This window comes from Porcisia hertigi, chromosome 8 (genome assembly GCF_017918235.1).
Source record: "Porcisia hertigi strain C119 chromosome 8, whole genome shotgun sequence".
In the NCBI taxonomy this organism is placed as follows: Eukaryota; Euglenozoa; class Kinetoplastea; order Trypanosomatida; family Trypanosomatidae; genus Porcisia; species Porcisia hertigi.
In genome coordinates, this window is record NC_090567.1 from 155965 (window position 1) to 178315 (window position 22351).

General features: G+C 57.0%; 6 protein-coding genes across 6 annotated transcripts; all 6 read right to left on the reverse strand.

The window, feature by feature from the left end:
• Window positions 1-623: 623 nt before the first annotated feature.
• On the reverse strand, window positions 624-1514 carry JKF63_07895 (uncharacterized protein; the record flags this gene model as incomplete). Its single annotated transcript, XM_067903823.1, has 1 exon — window positions 624-1514. One exon carries the CDS (start codon window positions 1512-1514, stop codon window positions 624-626), a length of 891 nt encoding a protein of 296 aa, XP_067759295.1.
• A 1098-nt stretch (window positions 1515-2612) lies between these two features.
• On the reverse strand, window positions 2613-3053 carry JKF63_07896 (uncharacterized protein; the record flags this gene model as incomplete). Its single annotated transcript, XM_067903824.1, has 1 exon — window positions 2613-3053. The coding sequence occupies one exon, from the start codon at window positions 3051-3053 to the stop codon at window positions 2613-2615; it is 441 nt and encodes a 146-aa protein (XP_067759296.1).
• A 1167-nt stretch (window positions 3054-4220) lies between these two features.
• On the reverse strand, window positions 4221-5939 carry JKF63_07897 (uncharacterized protein; the record flags this gene model as incomplete). The annotated part of the gene is made up of 1 exon (XM_067903825.1): window positions 4221-5939. One exon carries the CDS (start codon window positions 5937-5939, stop codon window positions 4221-4223), a length of 1719 nt encoding a protein of 572 aa, XP_067759297.1.
• A 2289-nt stretch (window positions 5940-8228) lies between these two features.
• JKF63_07898 (uncharacterized protein) lies at window positions 8229-10697 on the reverse strand (the record flags this gene model as incomplete). Its single annotated transcript, XM_067903826.1, has 1 exon — window positions 8229-10697. The coding sequence occupies one exon, from the start codon at window positions 10695-10697 to the stop codon at window positions 8229-8231; it is 2469 nt and encodes an 822-aa protein (XP_067759298.1).
• A 4918-nt stretch (window positions 10698-15615) lies between these two features.
• Window positions 15616-19734, reverse strand: JKF63_07899 (uncharacterized protein; the record flags this gene model as incomplete). Its single annotated transcript, XM_067903827.1, has 1 exon — window positions 15616-19734. The coding sequence occupies one exon, from the start codon at window positions 19732-19734 to the stop codon at window positions 15616-15618; it is 4119 nt and encodes a 1372-aa protein (XP_067759299.1).
• Window positions 19735-20808: 1074 nt separating this feature from the next.
• JKF63_07900 (uncharacterized protein) lies at window positions 20809-21807 on the reverse strand (the record flags this gene model as incomplete). The annotated part of the gene is made up of 1 exon (XM_067903828.1): window positions 20809-21807. The coding sequence occupies one exon, from the start codon at window positions 21805-21807 to the stop codon at window positions 20809-20811; it is 999 nt and encodes a 332-aa protein (XP_067759300.1).
• Window positions 21808-22351: the final 544 nt, after the last annotated feature.

Genomic DNA, 22351 nt, shown 5'->3' on the forward strand with positions numbered 1-22351 from the left:
CTCGCACGCGGACGTATGCGCGCGCGGTCATCGGCTTGTGTCTCAAGAGGGGGAGGGGAGAAGGGAGTCAGTCTCCGTACATACCCGAAGAGGTGGCGAAGCATCACTCTTTAGAAGGATGGGGAGATTATATATATATGTATATACACCAACGTCCACACTCGCAATATGACTGGATGTGCCCTTCACCACGTCGGTGCATGGACTCTGTCCAGGAGAAAAATAGGGAGTTGTTGTTTTTTTTTTATTACTTTACGCGCAAGTAACACTATTCAATGAATCATACAAAGAAAAAGAGACACACACGCATGGATTATACTCCCACTCCTCCTCCTCCCCCACCACCACCATCCATCCATTCATCCATCCATCCATCCTCGGCCATACGCGACCAGGACCACCGATTTTTCCAACGCGTTGATGTGTGTGTGTGTGTGTGTGTGTGTGTGTGTGTGTGTACGTCAAAGTGTGCCATGTCAAATAAATGGGGAAGGGGTCTCCGATATGCAATCCCAAAAACACACACACACACACGCACGCACGCACACACGCACGCACACTCCGTGTGGCGTGGGGAGAAACAAGGAAGCATTAAAAAAGGGGGAGAGGGAACGCGGCGTGGCCTATCCAGCCGTTGTGTACCCAACCACACGTTGTGTGACTGGGTCACGGATCACAAGCAGCGGAGCTCCCCATACGCCATAGCGGTGCACCTCTTCCGGTGGCGGAGTCGACACCGTTGTGGGAGACGGCGCACCCTGACTCTCGTGAGCATGACGGGTGCGAACTTCATGATAAGATGCGACTGGAGGTGAGCCAGTGAGAAGGGCGCCACCTCCTGAGACAGCAATGTCCTGCACGCCAGTGGCGCGGAACGCGTAGGTCGTGGTGGCGATGCTCCCCATCGATTCGACCCCCGTCCCTTCGCTTGCGTTTGTCGAAGAGGATGCCGCGGAAGGGCTGCCACTCGCCTCCAACGTGACCGATATCGTCGGTGTAGAAGAAGGAGGTGCCCGCTGTAACAGCGACGACACACGCACCATCGCACCGCCGTCCTTCCCGTCAGCTCGGTGCCGCCACCACCGTGGGAGTAGCACATGATACCACGCCTCCCCCTCTTCGAGATAGTAAACTCGTGCCGACAGGCACGTGAAGTACAATAACGCGAGAAGCGGGGACCAAAGGAGTAACTCACGGAAGCCGGGCGGCAGTCGATCCAAATACATCGACAACGTCATGTACTGCCGGTGGCGGTTGGCATTGCGCTCTCGACGGAAGGCACCATACGCGCTGAAGAAGTTTGACCCACGGCTGTGGGTGGTGTGGTGGTGGTGGTGGGCGGTGTCCTCCGTGTTTGTCGTCCTCGACGTGAAGCGTCGGCTCGTCCCGGCTGTAGCGTTAAATGACCTCAGCAATGCGACCCGCCTCGTTGCAGCACGGGCCAGTAAGCTCACCGCAGGTACCGCAGCCCACACGCTGATGCCCGCTGCCGAACGACTGAGTGGTGAAGTCATGACAACAACCTACGGAAGCAAAAAAAAAAAACTCACGGGGAAAAATGGGAGGGGAGAGGGGGAGGCCAGCGCAGAAGGTGGACAAACGGAAAAAAAAAACGGCGCGGCTGTGTTGCTACAATGAGCAGGCGGCTGAGCAACAAACATGCATGAAGCACGCAGAGAGACAGACACACGGGGAGAGAAGAGAGAAGAAGAGTAGCAAGGGGATCACAAGAGAAAAATGACCCGAGAACATAATTAAACAAAGAGAGAGAGAAGGGGGCGAGAGGGGGCGAGAGGGGGCCACAAAGGACTAAGACGGTTTGTTTGGCAGCCCATGCATGCACAGCCTCCAACCCCCCCCCTCCCCACCCCTTTCCTCCCTCCAGCAGCCATTGAAGGCCCGCCGAGTCAGTCAGCCATCCATCCGTCAAGGGGCGTGACATGAGCACCGTAGCTCCATAACAAAAAAAACAATAAGGGAAAAAACGATCGAGTAGCACCCACTGCCAAATGGCCACCCTACTGGCGACGACCACCACCACCACAGGAGTTGGCATCGTGCTTACCGGAAGGAGTACACAACAACGCTCATGTCAAGTACATCTGAACTCAACAATGCCCCGTATTCCACGCACGTCTTTCCTCTTTCCACGGCCCTTTTTTTGGGGGGAGGGGAGGGGAGGGAAGGGGGGGGGGAAGAGAGTGGTGGAGGGGGGGCGCAGATGTTATTAACGCATGCGGTGTGAGCCGAGTCAAAAAAAAAAGCTTCACCTTTTTTTTTCCAAGGCTTTCCGTGTTGCCTTTTCATTGGCCCTTCAACGCTGATGCGCTAGCCGTCACCATCGCCCCTACCCACACCCACACCCACACCATACCACCTTACAAATATGCATATCTGTACACACATACATGAGGGAGGGAAGAAGGACGACTTGATATCCAAAGAACTTACACGACTCAGGAGGAGGGCAGCCTTCCACAAACGCGGGGAGAGGCACCACTCCCCCCCCCGCCCACCCGAGTAGGCGCGTGACGAGCATAGCAGAGCAACTAGCAGCAGCAGTGAGAGGTGGAGGAGGCCACACATGTTCCCATAATCGAAGACCCCCTCCGTCACCAATTCTTATGCTTCTGCACGCGGAACGACTCCGTACGCTGCGTGCGTCCCTTCCTCATGAGTCGTCGAGTGCTCTCTTGCATTTGGAGCAGCTGCCGCGCTGTCGCCATCTCCGCCGCGCGGTCCTTGGCGGTGCGGTAAACTTGTCCTGCCGTGCCACCGCGCCGTCCGACACGGTATGCACGGTCATACATGAGATCCTCGGCGGCACCCTGCATGGAGCGCCGCCCCTCTGCAAAAATGTGCTGACGCGCTCCGTACTCCCGGTTCAGCTGCTGTTGAACGTAGAAATTCGAGCGCTGTGTCTGCGAACGCAGACGACTCTTCTGAAGCGCGACCTTTGACTGACGGAAGTTTTGCTTGAGTGTGTGTGTGGCGAGCGCACCATCGGAGAGCTGCCTCGATGAGAGGCAAAGGGCCAAGGTGAAGCGGAGCATGGCTGTGATGCAAAAGAAACGCTGTCCTTGGAACGATATCCAGTCCACTTGCCCCGTCAGGTTTTCTCGCCTGCTGCAAGTCTTTTTTTTTTTTTTTTGGGGGGGGGGGGGGGGGGTTGTATACCGAGACTGTGAAGGGGGAGAGGCGTACGCGCGCGCACGCCCGTGTGTGTGTGTGAAAAAAAAAAGATTGTAAACCCGTCAAACCATTGGGGGGAAGAGTGAGAGAGAGACACACACAGAGAGAGAGAGAGAGTCTATGGTAGGGAATAGATAATGGAAAGAGGCTCGCGCTTCCAACGTAGATCCCTCCACTTATGTCGGATCGATCAGTGAAATATTACACAGTTCGAGATCAGCCCAAGCAGGGCGGGGAGAGAGAGAGCATGCAGCTGTGGTCTTGGTGGGCATGCGTTGGTGTTCATAAGAAGACAGATTGAAGGACAACCTCTGAGCCTCGCATCACACCTAAACCGCATGAGTGGGAAAGGGGAGGACATAACGGGAAGAACATAACACGAGTACTCTCTTGCGCATCTAACGGACTGTTGTCACCTCGACTGCTGGACTCTAGTGAACATATTCGAGAGAGAGAAAAAAAGAAGAGGAGGAGGAGGGGGGGGGGGGGCAGAGGGCTGTACATCATGCGTACCAGTATACTTACATTGCAATGGCACACACACAGGCAGAGGCGGAGCGCAAAAAAAAAAGTAGAAAAATGCCCAAACGGCTCAAACGTATATCGACACTTCACCACCACCACCACCCTGACACTCCACGACCCTTCACTCACTGACACACGGACACATATTTGGAAAGGGCAAAAAAAAAGGGAGGGGGGGGGTGAAGAAGAAGAGAAGGTCATGACTATGCGAAATAAACGCAAGGAGAGGAAGAGCGCGGACAACGCAGCACAAAAGTGGCGAGGGAGAAGACGCGGGTCCCTACGCCGCGAGGCATACGTCGATAAACTCACAAGGACGCCACTCGAAACGGGGATAGAAGGAAGAGGAAAGAATGTGAAAGCGCGCACACATATCGTGAGTTTTTTTTTTGTGTGCGCGTGTGTGCACCCATGGGGTCTGTGGTCTGCCAGTGGTGAAGTGACAATCAAGTGCCCCCCCCCACACACACAGGGAAGTGCACGGCATTGATCAACCTGAGCACTCACGCAGCCTCGCTCTCACCCTCCTCCTCCTCATCATCCTCCTCCCCGCTCGCGTCGAGTTGACGTTGCAGGCTTATCGCTTTCATCGAGTAGGCCTCGCGCTGACGCCTGTCACGGATCTCCCAAATCTTTGCTAACGCCTCTTCCGTGTCCACGCCGAGCCGCTCCTGTAACGCCTGGACTCCCACCATGTCCAGCTCGCCGGTCTCCTCGTCTACAAGCGCCTCGTCATTCATGGGGTCCTCGGCTTCGTCCTCAGGGAGCTCATCGAGGTCATCCAAGGACAATCCCATATCCTGTCGCTGCTGCACGACCGCATCGCGCGCTTGGCGGTATGCAACCGCAGCGGTCACAAAGCGCATCACGCCGTACATCACGATACCGCCACGCTGCTTGACTTGGTTCTCGACGATGTTTCGCAGCTCCTCAACGCGCTCGCGTGCCTTGGCCGCTGCGTTGATCTCGTCAGCCAGCGTCGGTATAAGCTTCTCCTTCGGCGCCTTGTCCTCGTCGTCGGAATCTGACTCGGCAGCGTCTTCCTCGATCATCTCCTCGGTGTAGAACTCCTCTGGGTCGACCTCGCACTGGTACTCCCCATCCAGCCAGCAGATCCGCAGAACGCGCGCGGCGCGGCGCACCTGGCGCGTCGTCGGCTGTGTAAACGGGGCGCCAAGAGCCTCCTCTGACGCTGCGTCATCCTGCCTGCGGCGCTCCTCAGCATTACCTTCGCCGTCATCGTCGTCGCCACCGGCCGCGGCAGCGAGCTCTGGCACAAGGCGCTCCAACCTCAGTGGAACCCCACGATTGTACGAGGACACTGGGTTGAAGGCGCGCAGGTGCTGCACCAAAACTGCCGGCTTCAGCAGTGCGGCAACCTTCGCAGCTGTGTTTGTGTCCTTGGGAGTGGAGTTTAGCAAAAGATAGCACACGCAGCGGAAGACAAGGTAGGTGACGTACGGGATGGAGATGAAGCGGTGGTCGCGGTGCTCAGCGAGACGCTCCGCCAACTCCGCCGCAGCGGGGGAAAGCACTGGCTCAGCATTTGCAGTTGAGGGTGCGGTAACCAACTCGACAAGTGCAGCCTCCTGCGCAGCGGCACGGTGGTAAGCGCCGAGTGTGGCGTCCTGCGCTACACGCACGCACTCTGCCATGTCCTCCAGCATGTGCTTGAGCTCACCCACAGCGCTTTTGGGGAGGGTTAACAAGAAGCGCTGGGACTTGAAGAATTCTCTGCGGGACTCGCTCATTGCAGTCTCCTTATCCTCGAGCGCTGCGGCAGCGCGAGCGGCAGGGTCTTTGTCCGACGTCGTACCCTCGCCGTTCTCCTCAGCGTCTTCACCACCCTTTCCGGCCTTGAGGGCCTCCTCCTCGTCCAGCAGCTCCTCCACCTCGGCCTCGGTCTCCTCGTACGCCTCCCGAAGCGCCTCCTCGGCAGCTCGCTTTCTGCGAAGGTGAACTTGGAAGCGACGGAAGCTGCGCTGAATGACGTCGGCGGCGGTCTTCTCGCGCAACGCACGCCGCTCAGACCACTCCTGCCGAAGTGCATTGACCTTACCCTTCTGTGTTGAGGCGTACGCCCTGCGCTCCTCGTCCTGGAGCTGGTGGAGGAGGAAGAGGGCGAGGTACTCCTGTGGATTACTTGGCTGCGCCGTAACCGTCTCCGCGATCCCCTTCGCCAGGAGAACCCCGACGTGGTTTTTCAAGTAGGCGCTATCCATGGTTGACGTAGGCGTGCGGTGATTGGGGATTGGGGAGAGAGGGGAGGGGAGGGGAGGGGGGTTGTGTGAGTGTATGGAAGGGGGAGGGAGGGGGGCTGTTCTGCGGGTACGTCGACGAGTAAAACGACAAGCGTTACTCCACACGGCAGACCGAATAAAAATAAATATATATAAATATTTTCTTTTCAGGATTTGAGACCCTGACCCTGAAAACCTGTTTCCCTTCGAGAGAGAAAACGCACGCACACACACACACACAGAGAGAGACAGAGAGAGAGAAAAAAAAAGAGAGAGATGGGGGTCTCGCGCGGGCGATTAGATTGGATAGGGTTATCCTGTTGGTTGTAGCTGTGGCAAGCTACTATCAGCATGCCAGCGGCGGGGGTGAGGAGGAGAGTGCGAGGACGACATATGCGTGTTGGCGCAGGCGGTGTGCAAAGAAAAAAAAAAGTGCGCATGGTTGATCAAGTCCGCAACGTGTGTGCATGTGTGGAGGGGGGGGGGAGAAGAGGCGGAGGGGAGTAACGAGGTGGAGAGTGATAATCAGAAAAGAAGGGAGAGGCACCAAGGGAAGGCCCGACTTCCTCCTTAGCATAGAAGAGGGTGACCAGTGGACCTCAACTGATGCAAAACAGGAAAGCTAAACGCAGAGAGAACGTACACTGCCGCCATCACCTTGGATCAACCCCTCCACCCTCCCCCACCCCTGCGCCTTGCCCCCCCCCCTCCATCATCACTGCCTACATGATCGGACATTTTCGTGTATATGGCAGGATATATACATGAGGGACTCGTTGGTGGCGCTGCGCTAGTTCTCCTCAAACACACACACACACACACAAGTGCTTCACGGTGACCCGGCACCGTCGCAGCTAGAAAAACAGCGCAGCAACGATGTTTGTCTCGATGTCGACCGACTACTCTCCCACCGACGGGGGTGACCAACGGTGGGCGATGGATGACCTGAGAGTCACCACTAAAGCTCTCCGTCCCTTTCCATCTGGGATTTTCCCTTCACAGAGCCATGGATGCCGATATGTCGACAGATGTTCGAGCTTCTCCTGTCGGTGACGGGGATGAGGTGCGTGCCCATGCTTGGGATCTGCCGCGAGAAAGATGAGAAGCGGAACACACACACATACACAGAAATTGTGTCTGTAGGAGACCAATACTTTTCTTTCTTCCAGTCATCCTAAGCCCCCACCCCTCTCTCACTCCCTCCTCCCTCTTCTTCCGCGATCAGCTGGCTCCGGCTTTCTTGACATGGGCATCCCCCCAAGCAAGTACGTCAACCTTTGTACGTGTACCTCTTCAGCCCACATGACCATCTGCCCCCCTCCAAAAATAAAAACACGGTCACGCATACAGAAGGCACACTATGAATGCCAACACACCAAGGCAGAAAGAAAAAAAAGACTGCTGTGAAGCCTTTCGGAAGGGAGAAGAGGGAAGGGGGGGGACGACGACGACGACGACGACAAGACATCAGTAGACCCACGAACGATGCAGACCTGAGAAGGAAAAAAAGAAAAAGCATAGATATATTATATGAATCCTGTTTGGAGAGGGAGGTGGGGGGGGATGGGGGGTAGGTGTGCCGGAAGCGCAAAAAAAAAAAAGTGACCGCAGACACACGTGAAAAGACGAAAGATTAAAGCAATGATACATGTTCATATGTTTTTATTTGTTGCTTCTCTCCCCTCCGTCCCTCCCGGTCTGTTCATTTGGACACTACACAAGGTGTCACTGGGTTTACTGCAGTGCCCCACACACACACACACACATACAACACCAGGCCTGCACCGAGCCCCATCCAAAAGACCTCATCGCGTGGTGCAATGCAGCAGGAAGCACGCGCTGCCGCAGTAGCCGACTCTCACCTGAAAGGGGGCCTCCTCCACTCCACTAACCCCCCCCCTCGCTGCACCCTCCCCCCCCTCAGGAGAGCCCAGGCATCTCAGCAATGCCCAGCAAGTGCTGAACGAGATACGTTCGAGTCGCGCCGATACCCTGCCTACCCTGAGGGTCTCTTAGAGACAGGATCGCCGTGGCGGGTTGCTTGGATGCAGCACCACCCAAGACCTAGCCACCAGGATGCGTAGCGATGCATCACTGTCAACTCTCCAAGTCCTGAGGGCAACTAGACCTCGTCACCAACAGACGCCCTTTCGCATTGGACAGTGTGTGTGTGTGGGGGGGGGACACAGGGGAGGGAGGGAGGGAGGGGTGCGAGGGTGTTAGTGTGTGTGTGTGTGTGTGTGCCTACTCAGCATCTTTCTGTTCAGAAGACTAGGGGGTTTGGGCGGGATGGTGGTTACCTCTTTGCAGCAACACCTCTCGCATAGCCCTTTCCTCCTCCCTCATCAGCTGCTGCCGCTGTGCTGCCTCCTCCCTCTGCATCGTCATGCACCGACGCTGGTAACTGCGAACCGCCTCCTCCTGAAAATGGTGACGGTCGCGCTCCTCCTGCTCCGCCAGCTGCGTCGACCCGGCCATGAAGAGCAGCGGAGTCATGCCAATGATAAGCCCCAGCACCATTCCCAGCGTGATGCCCGCCTGCGTGGCACGCGAGTAGGAGTCGCTGTGTTGCTGCTCCGCTGTCAGCTGTGGAGGTGCTACCCGCGTGTATCGTTCCGCCAGGCCGTGCACCTGAATGCCCGCAACGCCGCTGACGACTCCACCAAGAGCGGCGGCGGCCATCTGGGAGAGCCCAAGGCTGTCCGAGAGAGCGTTATCGATGGCACCACCAGCGAGGACAAGGATCGAGTTGTCCAGCATCCCAAACGCAAGGAACGGCGGTGCGGCGGCCACGATAATCCTTAGGTATGTCCGCCACGGAATAAAGTTCGGGGCTTGTTTGATGGACGCGCTCGCTGCGCCGGTGCCAACGGCAGAAAGTGGGGTGCTCGGCGGTGAGGGGGAAGCCACCGCGCCGTCGCCATCGACGCCACTGATACCGCCACCGCATGTGCGGGAATCACTGCCCTCCAAAGGTGACGGTGCAGGCGATGGCATCGAGAAAGGCACAGTACAACTACCAGCGGCGGCAGCACCATCACCAACGGCGTCACGACTCCCTGGCGCTGCCTTCGCCGAGGCCGCCACCGCCTCGGCTGTTTGACGGGAACGCGTGGCAGACTCGGTTACAGAGGAGAGAACGCTCGTGGAATGGGAAACTGGAGCTTCAGGAGAGGAGCTTGCCTGGAGTGCATCCCGGCTGCTGCCCAGCGGCCCTTCTGGAGGCATGGACAGTGGCGAGGCGGCGTCGCCCTGAACAGTGTCCAGCGGCAGCTCTGGGACCGCAGTGTCTGCGCTTGTCTGGCCGTCTTTCGCGTGGCGACGCTTGGCCGGCGTCGAGTTCGCGATCCGCCGCGCCCAGGCATCGTACTCCTTAGATGAGATCGAGTTATCTCTGTCTGTGTCTGCCTCCTTCACCTGCTCCGCCACCTCCTCGTAATCTACGCCGAAGTACTCGCTGGCAGCCCCCATGATAAGTAGCAGCCGCCGGCTCTCAGCGGATAGCTGACCCAGCAGCTGCGGCCCCAGAGTGGGGTCGCTGTTCAGCAGCTCTGAAAGCACATGCGCCACGTCTCGTTTATAGCGGTTGCGAAACGGTGACACCGACGTCGAGATGCGGACGCTGTGCACTGTGAGGGTGCCACCCGTTGCCCGCGGTGAACTCAACGAGGCCACCTTTTTTGTACCACCGAGATCACTGGAAGCGAGAGTGCCAGCGACCGGACAAGAGGGAAGAGATGCAGTCGGTGTACCCAAGGCAGCCCCCTGCGATTCGCCTAGTGCTGCTACGTGCGAGTGCTCCGTCGCCGTGGGTGCCACTCCAGCAGAAAGCACTGACGGCTGCGAGGGCAACGCACGTGACGTCGATACCGGCGGTGCGCTGGCCGTCGTGCTCGCCGAAGAAGCCTCAGTGGCCCTAGATGCCGCCACTATACTGTCCGCGCCGGTGGTGGTGGTGGTAGTGGCTGGCCCTTGACCCTTGCCGCTGTACCCAACGTCATCGGCACCGGCCTCATTGACGAGAGCCCAGAACTTGGGCTTCTTGTTACGAATCCACGATGGTGACGACGACGGCATGAGTGTCGTCGCACGGCCATCATTCGGGATCGAAGTGGGGTTTGTGGTTGCGACGGCATTCTCATCACTGCCCGCTCTGGGACCACGACTGCTGGCACCGCTGGTGTTGGTGGTGGCACCAACACCGCCCGCCCTCGACTCTGCTACTGGAGACGTTGCGGAAGCGGCCGCAAGTGCAACAGAAACGCCAGAAACCATCGCCGACGCCAGTGATGGAGGCTCAACACGACCCCCTCCAGGACTCGTAGAGGAGGTCTGAGCGAAGGTGGTCGGAGTGGATGTAGTTCCCTGGGATTGCTCCGCCTTCGCTCTTTCCACCTCAGAGAGCGCCCGCAGCGCCACCCGCAGACGCTCAGTCATGTCCGCCAGCGACGCGCTGGGCGCCGCAGCCGCTGGCGCCGGCGAAGCCGTGAAAGATGACGCATACAGAATCGCTGCTGGCGGCGCTGCAGCGGCTAAAGTGGCTGACGTCGTCGTTGCCGAGGGGCTGGGTGACGATGATGCACAAGCAGCGCTGCTAGCGACGTCACCACCCACAACCTTACTCGATGCCGTCCTCATCTGCTGAGATGATTTGGTGGGGGTGGGGGTTATCGCCCGGTTCGACAGGAGCAGGCCGCAGTAGGAGACCTGCCCCGTTGACACACACCCGAAACGTCGCATGAGAAAAGATATATATATGCATATATATATATATATATATATGTGTGTGTGTGTGTGTGTGTTTTGTAATAATATGTAAATATATATATTCCTATAGTATGTCACCAGTTAATGATTGGAGGACGTTCAATGACCACTACCCCTCCACCCTCGTTACTCGTTGTGTTGCTGCAGCAGCCACTCCCGCGCAACCACCACACCCTCCTCCTCCTTTGTTGATTAATATTTGTCTGTGACGTTACTCGAACGTTGTTATGAAGGCCCGTGTCGCGTCCTCCTCTTCCCTCCCTCCCTCCTCCCTCTCTCGAGGCGTGATGATACGCCTGTGCCTCCAGCAGGGAAAGTGGAAAGGGGAGGGGGGGGGGTTAAGTTGATGACGACGCAGGCAGACAGTGGAGGCGGGGTGCTCGACAGAGTGAGTTCATCCGCGTGCGGCACTGACGGGTGGGTAGGGAGAGGGAGAGAGGGAGGGAGAGGGAGGGACCAATTTCTGAAGTCGTGGTCGACTACGTTTCTCACTCTACACCCGAGATGCGCGCACGCCTGGACCTCAAAAATACGGATAGGCCAGCGATAGCAATTGGACACACACGCACACACTCCAGAAGCTCAGCCCGATGTGTGTGTGTGTGTGTGTGTGTGTTGGGGGGAGGGGGGGTGGGGACAAGAGTAGATCTATATGGTAATATATGTATATATATATATATATATATATACGTGTGTGTGTAATGGGGGTGGGTGGGGTTATGTACGTGTATATGCACCGATGAATGCACTTAGCGAACTCATCTGAACTTCAACGCGAAGGAGACACTACGCGATGTGTGGCAACGTGGGAGGAACAGCAGCAGCGAGAAGGGGGGGAGGGGAGGGGAGGGGCAAACTGAAGGAGACGAAATTGGAAAAAAAAATTTAGAATATATGACGACCCTCGTCAAAGATCATCTTCAACGGTTCAAGTGCAGATCTCATCACACTTCGTACATCCTGGGCCATCATCTGCATGTGCGCCGCCCTGTGTGTGTGTGTGTGAGTGTGTGTGCATACAGACGGCGACACCACTACAGGCAAACACATAAAGCAATGATACATGTTCATATGTTTTTACTTGTTGCTTCTCTCCCCCCCCTCCCGGTCTGTCCATTTGGACACTACACAAGGTGTCACTGGGTTTACTGCAGTGCCACACACACACACACACATACAACAACAACAACAACAACACCAGGCCTGCACCGAGCCCCATCCAAAAGACCTCATCGCGTGGTGCAATGCAGCAGGAAGCACGCGCTGCCGCAGTAGCCGACTCTCACCTGAAAACGGCCTCCACCACCGACCAGCGTTGCGTTTAGGCGGACACACACACACACACCGCAGACGAGCCCGTATGGCGTCTCATTCCGGTGCCTGGCACAGATGGTTTTGCAGCTACTGTGCAGCCACTCCCCCGACGCCTGTATGTCCACCACCACCACCACCACCACCACCACACGAGGCGCATATATTCAAATATATATATACAGGCACATGTGTGTGTGTGTGTGTGTGTGTACCTGTTGAGTGCACATGTCAGTGATAAATTGGGGGAAGAGAAGGGTGTGGACTAGTGACACAGAAAGAAAGGCAAAAGACAAACCCTGTGTGGGGAGGGCGGGGGGAAGGGGGGGAGGGGAGGAGGGGAGGGGAGCGTCAACCAGACTAACGCCCGGGGTGAGTGATCTACTACATCTGTAGAGCTGTGTGCATTGAGCATTTCCCCGTCTAACCCAACCCAACCCATCCCACCCCACACACGCAAGCCACCACAGAGAGAGGAAGAAAGAAGAATGCCTGCCCAAGCACACAGCTTAAAGAAAAAAAAGGGAAGAGAAGGGAGAAAAGATGAAGGCGGGGGGTACAGGGGGGATGCCGGAGGAAGCAGGGCTCGTAGCCAAACGCCGATGAAGCCAACCAGCACGTAAGCAGAGAGCCAGGAAAAAAAAGAGACGCGGCGCCACAGAGACTACAATCACTAAAAAAACGTATCACCCCTCACAAACCATATGGAGGGGGGAGGGGAAGCCATCTGAGATAAGGGGAGACGAGAAGAAAAATTCTTCGACAGTACAGCCAGCCAAACAGGCACACACACACACACATTTGCACGAAGACTGTGGGCGTCACACAAACACACACACCCACACAAGCACACACCCACACAAAAAGAAAAAAAAAAAGAGGCGCGCGCTTCTCAATTGTGAATGGAAGATAAAGCGTGAAACTGAGAGAATAAATAAAACAAGGGAATGTTGGGGAGGGGGAGGGGGGGGGGAGAGAGGCGGTGGCTAATCGCCAAGCATATACACAAAACTGCACACGCACACCTAGACGCAGATAAGACAGAGCAGCCACACAAAAATATAATTAGGTCTGTGTCCTTTTTTTTTTGGGGGGGGAGGAAGGGGGAGGCTTCAGGCGGGGCACAGCAGTGACGGCAACAAACCAAAGTGAGACAACGAAAATATTTACCCCCCCCCCTCCCTCCCACCCTCCCACACCCGATGGAAAAAAAAATTCTTCGGCATCGCATACACAAACGAGATTACACCAGTTGGCACAACAACAGCGGGAAAAAAAAAACGGAGCAATGCGAAACCCAACTCACTGCCGAGATATAAAATAAAACACCAGTCAACCGCCCCCTCCCCTCCCCACCCCACCCCACACTCCTTCAGTCCAAAACGCAGGAAGGAGTGCCTCTCCTGTGCCCTGGAGCACACACACACACACACTCCAGCCATCGATCGTGCAACGCACCTCAGACAACAACGGAGCCCACGTAGATGTTAGCGAAGATATCACAGGGAGGAGGGAACACGCGATCTGCTACACTAGATGTACACGTTCCATGAAAAAAAAAAGAGGAGCAGAGCAGAGACAAGCGCGCATCAGCACTTATCACCAGGGCCACCACACCCACCTCATTATGCACCACCCTCTGCCCCCCCCACACAAAAAAAAAAGCAAACCGAGTAGAGAAGCGTGGTGGCGACAGAAGAAAGAAGAGATGAGCACCAGTGCAAAAAAAAATTGTGAGGATGTCTCAATCTGTAAGGGAGGGGAGGGAGGGGAGGGAAGAAGCGTGACCATGGGTGCGGAGGAGGGGAGAAAGTTTGAGGTAGTGGGGGGCAGGGGGGGGCAGGGGACGGAAGCTTTGGAGGGGCGTCAAGACAATCAAAGAAACCTACGAAAAAAATGGAAAAGCCAGGGTAATACAAAACACGAAAAACGGGAAGATGAAGAGGGAAAGGGGATTGTAGCATGGAGCGGCGACACGGGCAGAGTAGGTGAACGGTAGAGAAGAAAAAAGGGGAGAAGACGAAGGACGGGGGGAAGGAGTCGGGAAGAGAGACGCGTGTGCGTTTATGTGAAAGTTGGAGGGAGAGGGGGGGGAGGGGTCAAGGTTGAACAAAATAAAAATATTTGAGCGCACTACACACACACAGAGAGAGAAAGAAAGAGTGCGGCACATAAATTCTTGAAAAGTAGCCAAATCCAGGCAGGGGCTATGCATTCATCCACAACTCAAGGGAAAACAGAAGAAAAATGGAAAAGGAGTGGGAGCAGGAAGGAGAGAGAGAGAGAAGGGGAGGGCAAAAAAAAACGCGTGGAAGCACACAATACGAAGGGAGGGGGGAGAAAGAGGGAAAACAAAATGGTGGGATGCAGGAGAGGAAAAAAAAAGGTGCAAGGCGCCAGAGAGTCCACGACTAAGGATCGGGTCAGGTGCGCCGGAGGAGAAAGGGAGGAGCGGGGGAAGATGACAAGGACAGCGATGATGACCAATGGGAAGGGGGATAGGGAACTCAGACACACACACACATACACACGCATACACATATACATACATGCGCCAGCGCGATACACGCCAAGTGTTATGAACTCACAGAGAAGCCCAACCACTCAGCAGTCAATCCAAAGGGGGAGAGAGAGAGAAAAAAAAAAAGAGGCATCCTCACTCCACCTATCCACGCGTCCCCAAACCCTCTTGGCGTGTCGTGCACATCACTGTTGTGCACGCGTGCATGTATGTAACGCGAATCTATGTGGGTGTATATCATTACATGAAGGGGGGAAGGGGAGGGGGAGGAGGGAAGGAGGGAAGAAGGAAAAAACGTGGAGAATGAGAATAGGCTGCAGAAATGGGGTCAAGAAGCAGAGCCTCTGCCGAACCCCTCCCCCCTCTCCCCTCTCCCCCCCCCCTTTCCCTCCCTCTCTGCCTGTCTCCTTTGAGAGAAAATTGGGGGGGGGGAGAAGGAAAGTGGAAAAGAAAATTTTATATGAGCAGAGAATGAAGAGGAGTATATATGAATATGTATATATATATATATATATAAATATATATATATACAGAGGGGGGGGGGGGCTGGGCAGGCATCTGGCAGACACAGATGGACAATACGATAATGATGATGTGGAAAAAAAAAGAAGGGGAATGACCAAGGAAGACTATACCAAAAAAAATAGTCATATATATATTTATATATTTATATATATATTGAAGAACACAGGGAGCTGCCATAAACAAGCGCAATGCATAGCAGTGACACACGCACACGAACCGTGAAGTCCAGACATGCGCGCAGGCACACAATGGAAGGAACATAAAGGAAAATATATGTGTATATATATATACACGTGCATCCCCCCCCCAAGAAGACGCAAGTGATGGTGTGTAACGGGGGAAGGGGGAAGGGGGGAGGGGGAGGGGGGGTTAAAAAAATGAAAGCCACACCACAACGCATGAAAGAACGCTCACCCAAGCGAACAAGCAAAAGATGCAGGAAACAGACGGGGGGAGGAAAAAGGAAAGGAAAAGGAAGAAGGGAAGGGGGAAGGAAAGGGGGAAGGAAAGGGGGAAGGCAGAGGTGCAGACACATTACGACACCCCTGCGCCCTCGCCATCCGGCAAACTCACGTCGGTGGATCGGCGGCGGCGTGACAGTGGCACCTTTCGTGTAGGAACGCGGCTAGCACGCTCGTGGTCCACTCCAAAACCGCGATGTTGGGAACGGTCATGCGATGCCACTTTGTCCGGTCGCACCATGAGAGAGTGACGGTGGTGGGGATCAGGCTGACGATAATTGGCCGTGTTGCTGCCCCTCTCCTCACTGGAGGTGCTGCTCCACGATCCAGCTGCATCCCCCTCAGGGATCGCCGCAACCGTTTTCTGACGCACTGCTGGCACAGGCGACTCATCGCTGTGGCCCTCAGTCATGCTAGTGTCGTTGGGTGAGTTCAAGCACGCTGGATTCGTAGCTGTCTCTGTAGTGGGGCTTGACCCCGATGTCGGCAGTCGTTCAAGTGGCCGCCCCGAGCCCTTTGCCAGACGGCTGCCCGGATCGTCCACAGCACGTAAGGAAGGTGGCTGCACCAGCTTCCCTGGCGAGTGGCCGGTACCGGCCGCTGTATTGGCACCGGGGGCTGCGCCGGCGTTGCTGTTCAGGTTTGTGCTACACACGACTGGCGGGCCGTGGAGAAATCCGTGCAACTTCCCGCCCTGAGACGACTCATCACCGCTATCGTCTATGGTGCCTGGGAATGACTCGGGCCGATGTGACCGCTGTTGGTGTAGTGGTCTCGCCACCTCCTGGTCACGCCGGACGATGCCCTTCATAGGTGACGCAGAATTGTTCGAGGGCTGTGCAGGAATGTCGCCTGCGTTCGGCAACGCCCCAGCCGGCAGGCTGTACGAGCGAGGTCGATTACGACTTGGTGACACAGTTGAGCCAGCCGCCTGTACGCCGCTGCTGGGAACACCTTCACTGCCCGGGCCAAGAAACACCACTGCCATCGATCTGCGATCGGCTAACATCCGTGCTCGCGAGTGCATCACCTGCCACACACCCTGCATTCCCTCAGCGCTGCCAACACGAGGAACAAGGGCGCCTGTCTTGAGGGGTCCTGAAGCGTCGGCCTTCACAGACGACCTCGTCGCATCAGTGCCAATCCCAGCGGAACCAGCGGCTTGGAAGGTTACCTGGCCAACAAAGCGGCCCAGGGGTTCTAATGAGGGAGATCGACCACGCACCGCACGCGTCACCACTCCGCTCTCCTTGGAGGGTGTGAGGGCTGCACGGACGAGGCCTGCCGGTTGCGAGACGCGCCGTTCTGCGAGTCTGATGCGATCCCCGTTGCCTGGCGACCCTCCCAGTGGTGGGGCGCGACGGACACGACTAGTAGCGTGTACAGAGGAGTCTCCACCGCTCTCACAGCCGCCAGCACTAACGCTGGTGGGTGAAGATGTGGCGAGGGCGACTGGCGCCAGCGCGCTTGGTTTGCCCTGTTGTTTGTCAGTGCAGTCTTCGCGACGGGCGCGCGCGACCGCTGCCGTGGTCGGTGACGGAGCCGCCGGTACGGATATGGTAGCGGCGGTCGGTGGGACAATCACGTTGCTGTTGCTGCTGCTGCTGCCGCCGGCGTGGTTGCTGCTCAGCCAATTGGCGCCGGAGCGTCCTCCGAGGCTGTAACACCCCGCTGGGCCCTTTGGTCCTAAGCGAGAAGACGAGCCTAGTGCAGTGTTGTGCTCTCCCCTCAGGGCCGGTGAGCACGCCTCGTGCTGCAAAGACCGCGTAGAGGCAGAGGAGGCTGAGTCAGAGCTGTGTGCACAGCCGTTGTGCGCGTTTGCGTCGGAGACGTCAGCGCTGGACGTGCGGCTGCTTGCAGTCAGCTGCCAACGCAGTCTACAACTACCGTTGGTGGTGCGCAGCGACAGCGGTGGCTGCGTGCTGCCCAGGCTCGGCAGGCAGTCCACCGAGGACGGCATACGCATGCTACAGGAGCTACAGCGTTTTGCAGCTTCCGTCGCGACGGCGGTGCACCGCGATGAGTCCGGCCGAGGCGCCTGTGTAACTTTGAGGTGTGTGTCGCACATGTTTCTGGGCGAGGTGACCGCTGCCACAGTTGACAGCTTCTGAGAGGACAGCGGCTTGGTCGTGCCAATGGAGGAGATGATAACGGCAGGACGTACTTGCTGCTGCGGGTGGTGTGGCATGGCGAGTCGCTGCACCACAGCAGACGGCCTCGGAGACGCCTCCGTGGCAGAGCGGAAAACCCCCGATGTGGCGGATGCCATGCCGACGGCGGTGCTCGACAAGAACGGCGGGCGCGAAGAGGTGGCGGCGCTGCGCCTCATCGACGACTTCCCCTGAGGGGTAACCCCAGGTGTTGGCGGCGCGCCATCATCGATTCTCTCTCGCCTCCCAGCCTCGGCTCCGTGCGGATCAACGCTCGTAAGTTCTGCTCCTTGCCAGCCGTGACTCGCTTGCTCTGAGCCGGGCGTAGGGACATCTGGGTGTGCCTGTGGCGCCGTTGGCATGTGCGTGATGTTTTGGCGCACGTACCTCGGTGATATCGCGCGAGCGTTACAACCGGCCAGTGATCCGTCGATGCCGGCGACAGCCCGGTCCTTCTCTTTTCGGGTGAGTCCAGCCGAGGGCGACGGGCTCGCCTTACACAGCGCCTCGCTCCTCTCCTCGCCGGCTTCTCTCTTGAGCGGAGGAGGGCTCGAAGGCGGCAAGCGCGCCCCGCTCTGGGCGCCCAGTACCGCGGCAGGAATACGCTTGGCAGCCTCGACCATGCGCCCGCTGGTCATACCCCGCGAGGACTCTCTCGGCAAACTGTTTTTTGTGCCCGCCGATACCGATGCATGAGACACGACAGAGGTAGGAGTAACACTGGGCGAGCCCAGGGGGGTGTGCCCCGTTGTGGTCGCACCAGCGGAGGCAGAGCCGGTTGGCGAGCGCGCCTTTGGTGGAAGCGAGGCCGTTGTCTGCGTTACGATTTCTGTGCAGTCCTCGAGCACCAAGATCTCCCCCTGATGGCGAGTCCTCCCGGAGGTACTTTGTTGTCGCCTAACCGGCGCACGGACGTTCTTCCTCTCATTCGGAGCACGCGACGCGCCCGACGACGCTTCGGGCAATCGTCCAGCAACGGCAGAAAAGGGAAGGGGCTTCGCAGCGGTCGCCCCGGCCTCGCTCGTGGCCCCGTCGCGCCCGTCGCCGCCACCGTCTTTTGCAGGACTCCGTTCTGTCCGTCCATCAGGAAGACTGTGCGTGCCGTGTGGCACAGCAAGAAGCGGGGTCGAGTCCATCATCGATGTAACTCCTGCAGCAGCGTCATGCCCAGCCCGACGCCCATGCACGCGCTTTGTAAGATCGCTCTTGTCCCCCTCCGCTGGAGTCACTGCCTCTGCGCGTGCTAGTGGACTAGTCGGCGCCGGAGGACCGCTGGATGTGGCGACGCGCTGCCTCTGCTGCGGTGTTCGGAGCGGTTGCTGTTTTAACAATGCCGCGGCGCGTGACACTCGCGAGCCACCCGCCCCTGCGACAAAGCCCCCACACGCTCGGCTCACAGCGATGGCAGCTGGCGGAGACACCTCTGCTGCCTCCTGTGCCTTCGCCCTCGCCCTCCAGGCGGCCACGGGAAAGTCATCTGAGACCGCCTCAGTCCGACGCATCCGATCCAAATTTTGTGGAGTCAACTCGCAATGCGAAGACGCTGTTGTCATGGAGGATGTGGTGGCAACCCCCATAGAGGTGACAGGACGTGCTACGACGGTGGGGGTGGCATTGGTAAACGTCCCCGGAACCTTGGGGCCTGCGCTGGTAGCGGTGCGTGGCGACGCACGTAACTTGTCGACTCTGTTGAGTCCGAGGCTTGGTGACCACACAGCACCGCCGCTACCGCCGTGAAGGACGTGCGCTCCAGACCACACAGTCAAAGATGAGCCAGACATGCATATTTGCTGCTCACCCACGGAAGGGGATACCGTGCCACGACGCATCGACGCGCAGGGCGAGATGCCTCGCGACAGACCTGAAGCCGAAAAGGGCCATGGAAGAGACTTGAACTGTTGGCTCACTGCCTCACTGTCGATCCCAGTAGACAACTCCGACTCGTCCTCCTCGTCCTCCTCATCGGTGTCGTCGTGATGCCCTGGCGTGAAATAGGGCAGCGGCGGGCGCTCCAGGCGCTGCGCTGGCCGTACCGGCTCCATGTTGATGTCACCACACCTCAAAAAAAAAAAGTGGGAGAGGGAAAAAGACACAAGAAAATCAACACACAAGCACACACACACGCACACCTCTCTTTTTTTTTTGCTTTCAGTGTATAACTGTGTTGTGTGTGAAGGAGAAAGAGGGAGGGGAAAGGGGAAGGGGAAGGGGGAGGAGGAGGAGGGGGAGGAGGAGGGGGGATAAAAAATAGTAGGCACCAAAGAAATCAGTCCAGAGAGACACGGCGAACCCCAACGAACAGGGCCCGCACGTGTGTATGAGAGTGTTATGAGGATAACGAAAAGTCGGTGGATGGTGAGTGGCGTGCGTGTGCGTATATATATATATATATATATAGATATATATATATATATGTATATGTGGGTGTGTGGACGGGTGATATGGATGAGTGGGTGGGCAGTGCGCACTCACGCCAGCCTCTTCTTCTCCTCCCTCCTCCCCCCCCACACTGAAAGAAGAGGACGAAAAGCAAAAAAACGAAAAGCGGAGGTCGCTGAGATAACAGCAGCGCAGTATGAGGAGATAAACCGTGAGATGTGGTACAGACAGACAGACAAACAGCCACACCTACACGTGGGTGTGTACGTACGAGGGAGCGGGGGAAGGGAGGGGGAGGCGCAGGGAGGAGGAAAAAAAAGACGAGTAGTAATGAGCACAGGTGGCAACGGGAGTCCAGATTGAGAAGAGCAAATGTACGCACAGACACGATAGTGCAGGGGGATGGGGAGAGAGAGCGCAACACGCCTTCACCAGCTCCCCAGTACGCGCATGGGTGTTTAAGCGTGCGGGTGTATGCAATTGGGTCATCATTCGCATGTGCGCCGCCGTGTGTGTGTGTGTGTGTGTGTGTGCTTGTTATCTGTTTTCTTTTTGCGTTTGCGGCTTATCATCGTAGCATATATCTTTGCCATACCAGCAGCTGCAACGCCAGCTATGAGAGCATTGCGGAGCCCAGTCACTATCATCACCCTTGATTGCACAACCTGCAGAGTGAAAGAAACGGAGCAGTGGTTATTGGGGCCGGGGAACCGCCGCCCCCCCCCCTCCGAAGAGGCCTAAAAGAGCTGCAAGTCACGCCACTCCTTTCTCTGTCGCTCCAGCTCCGCCGCCAGCGCTGCCTCCTCCTTTTCCTTCTCTTCTTTGAGCTTACGCCGCCGTATCGCCTCCTCGCCCAGGCGCGCAGCCTCGAGCTGCTGATCTCGCAACGCCTCCATCCGCCTCTTCTGCAAGCGCTCCTCGCCCGTCATGTTCTCCTCGGGGCACCAGCCGTTGGCGTCACCACCGCTGCCACTGCACTGCGCTGCTGCCATTTTCAAGGCCGCCTCTTTTTTCCGCTGCTGCTCAAATCCCACCTTGAAGCGCATGAGCTTCTTCTCATCAGCCAACTCCTTGTGCGCCTTCTCAAACACGGTGAAGGCCTCCTGCACATGGGGCAGCTGGCACTTGTCCGGGTGCAATGCCTGTGCCATCTTGCGGTAGCGCCTGTCCACATCGGCGACGCTGCAGCTGCTGGGGTCCACATCGAGGATAAAAAAGTAGTCCGTTGATTTGCACTGCAGCACCCGGCGAATCTCAGCGGCCTTCTGGGAATCACTGGACAAACCGCTGCTGGCAAGCTGGGTGAGGGAGCCGAAGGCGATGGGTGGCAGCGCCGCTTCCGCCTCACGTGCGCGCTTCCGTTGCCCAGTCGCGGGGCCAGCAGGTGACGAGGACGCAGCAGACGGGAGGGGGGTGCGGCTCCCGCTTGACGTGCCGGAGGCGCCCTCCTCTGCCAGACGATTCTGCTGCTTCTGATAAGCCCGCTTCAGGTGATAAAAAACCGCTTCCTGGCTGAGCGACTTGTGTACCCTCTCAGCAGCGTGGAAGGCATCGATGGCGTTCGCGAGTTGACACTTGTCGGGATGCAGCAATAGCGCGATCCTTCGATACTGCCGGTGAACATCAGCCACCTCACATGTGGCGATGTCAAGCTGAAGAAACTCAAATGGACTGGCCCTGCGCGCCTCACATTCCAGGAGCCGCGCAATCTCAGCCGCCTGCTGCACCTCACTCATGCTTTCTGGAGGAGAGGAGAGGAGGGAGGGACGGTGGGACGGTGTCCGCACTACATACATATATATGTAAACAAACAAGGGGGAAGCCCAATATCCACCGAGCAGGTAAGAGATTAATGTTATCGAACTGCAATTAACAGCCGTGCAGAACGCACTTGAGTGTGTTGGTGGGGTGGGGTGGGGTGGGTGTGAGAGAAGAGAGGAGAGGGACCAAGGGGGTAAGAGAACGTGGAAACAAATGATAGATATAACGCAGCAGGGGGGGGATAGAGAGGGAGGGGGGAGGAGGGAAACGCAGCGCTGTGGTGGCATAACACAGAGGGCCGTCAGTACCAGCAGTGAAGATCAAAAACTTGGCCATACCCCCCGTAGTAATATATATATATATATATACATCGTAACCTGGTAAGCCCCCTTTTCTCTTCCCCTCTCCCCAATGTGGCACTCAAACTTTCGTAAACGTGTCTGAGGTGTGTGTGTGGGGGTGTGCGGATGTAATTTCAACGATACATTTATATAAATATACATATAAATATAAATGTAT